At 45.8% G+C, this 5,352-nt stretch overlaps 1 protein-coding gene across 1 annotated transcript in view; it reads left to right on the top strand.

Annotated features, from left to right (window-relative positions):
• Positions 1-4,452, top strand: part of LEF1 (lymphoid enhancer-binding factor 1) — a gene marked incomplete at its 5' end in the record, with an annotated part of 65,782 nt that extends 61,330 nt beyond the window's left edge. Inside the window, one exon of the mRNA XM_010075470.1 lies at positions 3,324-4,452. Within this exon, the coding sequence (XP_010073772.1) occupies positions 3,324-3,403 (80 nt within the window). The remainder of the gene's footprint in view (positions 1-3,323) is intronic.
• Between the last annotated feature and the right edge of the window lie 900 nt (positions 4,453-5,352).

Raw genomic sequence — 5,352 nt, 5'->3', positions numbered from 1 at the left:
CTGGATGACGCTGCATAATCCTCTCTCTGTCTTGTTGTAGCAACATGGAGACGAGTTAAAGACTAGAGGAGGAGCACGAGGCCCTTGTGGACCCAGCCTTCAATCCAGCTCATTCCCAAGCGTGGGGAGGACTTTTGATTCCCCTCTAATGCTCTTGCCCTCAGCCCCTGAGCCCAGGCTTGTTAGGAGGCTCTAGTTTTACTGCAGGGATTCCTGAAGTACAGTTGTATCACTTCAGTAGTAAGGCTTTTCTTTTTACACTGGATTATCGTTGAATTTGATTCCTGTTTCCTTCGCGAGGTGGTTGGGTTTTTTTTTTCCCTCCCCTTTCCTCCTGCAGTCAGACGCACACTGCAACTGGCAGAGACAGTGCCTCCTATTGTGGCTCAGGCTCAAGACTTCACATATGTAAAATGTGACTTGCAGCACTTTCTTTGAAGCCTAACCACAGCCAGGGAGCTGTAATTGCAGTCTTTGATTGCGCCGACTTCATTTGTGGATTGGGCTTTGCTGGGGCATGCCTCGCTTGGCCAGACTTCAGCTACAGCCCCCCAGTGAAGCCTTAGATGTGGGAAGTCTTCAGTCTCCTTAGCACATGCCTGTGGTTTCTTGAAAAGAATCCTGATTTGACCTGTTTTATATCTGTAAGGCAACACCATCGTCATCCCTATTTTTGGGGGGTATTACTTGGTTTATCGGCAGCAGAAGCAATTTCCAGCCTTAGCGTGCAGCTGGGGAGAGGCTGGGTTCTAGATGCTGTGTTCAGGAGAGCTACTGGGTCGTTGGCTGTACTGCAGTCTTCACCCAGAAATAAAAGCATTTGGGGCTTCACTGACCCCTTGCAGAATTAACAGGAGTATCTGCGGCCTCTGGAGCGGAGCAGGGGATAACGGGGTGCCCGGAGAGGCTGTGGAAAGGAGGCAGGCGCTGCGAAAGCTGCCTTCGGAGGGAGGAAGGAGCGGTGGCCGCCGTTTGAAAAAGCTGAGGGCCAGAGCAAGGCCGCGCTCGTTATTTTAACCTCCTGACTTCAAAGACAGCTTGCTGGTAAGGGATGGGGGGGGAGGAGGCAGGGAACCATCTCAACAGAAGAGCATTTCATTTCCTTGCGTGAAGGAGACATTCCTGGCTGCTAATGGGGAGTAGCTCTGAATCGCAGCGCTTGTGTCAGGCTGCTGTGAACTGCTGGCCTGGCGCCTCAAGGCCATTCCTCAACAGGAAGCTGAATGTTTTCATGTCAGACTGAGAGGAAAACCTTCCCAGGAAGAGCAACCTGGACCAAACCTTTGAAAATCCGGGATGAAAAGGCACAAAATAAATATAAAGCTGCAGGGTGCTCTCCCCGGCGTTCTTCTGCTGTTTGCTTGGCCGCTCTCTTCGTGCTCCTTGGAAAGGTAGAGCCCTTCGCAGCGCTTTGATCCGCATGTGTTACAGAGCACTGTGCTAATTTATAAAAAAAAAAAAAAAAGGCAGGAAGCTCAGAAGGCTTTTTTTAGTTGGGACTTGGGCTGGTTTTATGAGGAAATAGGAACTGAATTAGTCAATACAGACCACCTCTGTTGAAACCGCTGGTTTGCCAGTGGACTTTGAGCTGTGCTGTTTAAGAGGCCACAGTGGCTTTAAAAGTCCTTTTGTGGCTACCAGCAGGTGAAAATGATTCGTATGTATCAGGGATGGTGCTATCTGGGGAAGGGAGAGTGACCTTCAAGTGAGAGCTGTACAGGATGGTTTGATACCGATTTGTGCTTGTTCTTTCTGTGTTACTTGGTCTGCAGCTGAACTTCTTCAGCGTCCTCAGCTTTCCTTCCCACTAGAACAATGGTCGTGTGGGTGGCCTCTGATGAGGAGTCAACTTGTTTAGTAACAAGGGGCTCAGCTTGCATTCACTAAAATCAAAGGATCCAAAAATCAGTTCTGGAGGCTTTCTGCCCTGGAGTACATTAGCCTGTGTAACTCCTTACTCCAGAGCTGTACTCGGCCAGTACGGGCAAAATGCTCCGTGTTGTAATGGCTTCTGCGGGAGCTGCAGCAGATAGGAGTTGGGTGCCCAGTAGTAAATGGCCCTGGTGTGAATACTGCTGCTGTAGTATTTGCTGATTAATTTTTACAGGCTGACGCAGTCTGTCTGTGGTGATTAGCCTAACAGAATTTTGACTTGTGGTTTAAACTATTTCTTTATAAACTTGTTCTGTCTTGCCTTGCATGATTCAAGGTACTGGCAGTGTATCTTTGTGTGACTAAGCATTTTGTGTTTCTTCTGGTGAAAATTCACTCACCTTCTCCACCAAACTGCATTCCTGTGCTAATTTGGGTCATTCTCAAATGCTCTGCTCATTGAACCCTCTACTTGTTTAGCAGCTGAGTAGTACCTGGAGGCCTAGAGGTTAACATAGATTTTTTTTTTTTTTTTTTGACATACCAATAATCCTGAGAGCATTACTGGAGAGCATGTGTCCATCCATGGAGAAACGCCTGACTCATCAGACAGGCTTTGGGTGGAGTTCCTGTTCTAACCCAGTTGTCTGGGTCGGAAGGGCAATGGTGATGGTTGAGTAGCAATTGCACAAGTCAGCTGCTGTAACCCAGAGCCCTAATGATGAAGAACTGTTCCTCTCTGGATGAGCAATACCTATCAGGCTTGCACTGCTGGCCTTTTCACGTGCTGTAAGAACAGAAATCCTTCCAAGATCCTAGTGAACTTTACTGCTAGGTAAGAGACCCATGGCTCTTACGCAACTGGAGGATGTTCCCTACCCCACTGAAGAGCAGAACGAATCCTTCCCAGTTGCATGGATGCATGGGAGGGTCAGTGTTCACACAAGCCTCACCCCCCACATTCCTCTTCCCAGCTGCTCCCAGAAGACGGCATTTCTTCATTTCTGCAAGGGGCAGAGCTGGAGGCTCTGAATCAGACGTTTAATTGACCTCAACCGCTGTAGTACCAAAGCCTGAGGATGTCTGGCTTTCTAACAGATATCTGGGTCAAATGTTGTAGATAAATGAAATCCACTACAAAAGGGAATTACTTCTGTAATATGCTGAAAGTCTAAATAGCTTAAAAACGCACCTTAGTTAGTTAGTGCAGACATTATTTACAATCCAAAGTACTCTCCATAAATATTCTTGCAAACTTCAAGCAAGAGTAAGTAGCAGTAACTTTCTGCACTTAACTTTGACGTAGCAAACATGCATTCCACTAATACAGTTGTGTCATAGAGTTACAGTGACCCAGCACCAGCTTCTTCGAAGGATTTAAAAAAAAAAAAAAAAGGCTTCATACAGTCTTTATCACACACACTCTCTGTCTCTCTCTCCCCTCTCTGTAGGTGGGAAAAGAAATGCTTTCTCAACTTGCAAAGCAAAGGCAGCGACACCAGGACCCCTTCTGGAGATGGAAGCTTGTTAAACCCTAGGTGTGTCCTTCGTCCACACAGACCACCCCAAGGAGTCTGTCTAGGATGTCATTCACCCTGATGTCACTGCTAGAGACACTGAATCATAAAGACAATCACTGCCAAAACCCTTCACTCTCACGAGGTCCAGCCCCGATATAAACAGAGCAAACGAGCTCCTGGGTCAGCAGAACAGCTTTTGTCTTCACTCCACCTCTGCCTTGCACTCTTAAGCCCCCGTCTCATCTGTGTCCATATCGAGTCAGCAAACCAAGTAGCGTGGCTGCCTCTGCCTGCTTCAGCCAACAGAACCACGTAGCCCACAGCTGCCCAGACGGCACAGCGAGGAACGGAATTTGCCTGGACCAGGATGACACACTCAACCTTCTTTTTATTTAATGGTGCGACAGGATCAATTTTGGTTTCAGCTTTTTTTTTTAAGAAACTTGAATGCTTTTATATTTTAACTTTTAGTTTGTAATTTCTTTGGTGTATATTTTACTAGGTTTGAGCTTTTAAACAAGTGTCAGAAATCTGAAATACTTTTTAAATAAAAGGGGGTTGTTTCTATTATTTTTTTTTTCTGCCAGAGGAAAAACCTGTATCGAAAAAAGGTGGCTTTTTTTTTTTGTTAAACTATTTGTAACAAATAGTGGCCTCTCAGTCTATATAATACAGTGTCCTATAGAACTAAATAAATGTAACAACAGTCAGCTGGTCAGTAGACATGTCAGTCTTGCATCATCTACTCTGTAAACATAAGCAATACATCCAGCAAATCTGACTGCAGTGAGTTCTCCTTCTCACCCATTCCCCTTCTCCTTGTAAAAAGCCCAGCACTTGAATTATTACTTCAATTGTTCTGTATTTGTATCTGTTTTTGTTAGCCTGTTAGTGGGATTTTATGCCAGTTGTTGAAATGAGCATTGATGTACCCATTTTTTAAAATAGTAAGGCACAGCCTTTGCCAAAAATACTGTCAACCAATTTTTTTTTTTTTTGTCATTCCAGTTTGAGTTAATGTGCTGAGCATTTGTTTTTTAATAAAAGCTTTGTAATAAAACTAAAGTCAATTGTCTGGCTTTAAAAAAAAAAAAAAAAAAAAAAAAGAGAGAGAGAGAGAGAATAAGGGAATGGCTTGCACTAGAATCCCTTGAAGGTAGGCGCAAGCCCAGGAAGGCACAGTCACTTCTCAGGTGGAAGACTTTTGGCTCAGTCTTCCGTGTAGGAAATGCAGCTTGTCTGTTAGCTGTTTGCTCCCCTGAAGTAAAGTAATTCTGGAAGACGACTCTTCTTCTTCCTGAAGAGAGCAGAAGTCTCTTGTTTTCATACCAGGAGCAAGGAATGGGCAGGGTCTGTGATCCCTCCCTCTAGCTCCAGTTTCCGACTGAAGTCTTAGAGAACACAGCAGTGGTTTTAAGCTGATGATTAGGAATATGGATTCCCTCCTTTCTGGATGCAGTCCCTGCCCACACCAGGGGTAGAAGCCTACAGTTGAATTTCTTATAGCTGTATAAATTATCCCACAGCCAGGGGCTGGAGCTGGCTGCAGAATCAGCTGTGGAGGGCCTGGTTCCATGGTGTCAGATCCAGAGAGGCCAGTGGTGCCCATGAGACGTTCCTGCAATAGCGAGCAGCTCCTCTGCATGCTTCAAAACTGCAAACCAGGCATCTGAGTCTTTCAAGCCCTAAACACCACCAGGAACTTCTCTGACACCTTTCCTCCTTTGTTCAGGGACTGGTATTCCACAGCTCCGAAAAACAGACACAGCTGCCTCACTTCTACTAAAGGACTTCAAAAGGAAAAAAAGCACCGTAGGCGCAGGTAAACTGTTCCAATTGTTTGTGAGCACTGCTGCAAAAGAAATATGATGAGCTGTACACTGGGTCGGCATACCTTGTGTTCTAGCTCCCGAGCCTTGTTTGGTGTGAGACAGGACCGAGTTCCTGCCTAAGGAAGCTT

This window comes from Pterocles gutturalis, unplaced genomic scaffold (assembly GCF_000699245.1).
Source record: "Pterocles gutturalis isolate BGI_N339 unplaced genomic scaffold, ASM69924v1 scaffold27927, whole genome shotgun sequence".
Lineage (NCBI taxonomy): Eukaryota > Metazoa > Chordata > Aves > Pterocliformes > Pteroclidae > Pterocles > Pterocles gutturalis.
This window is presented reverse-complemented; position numbering and strand designations above follow the sequence as displayed.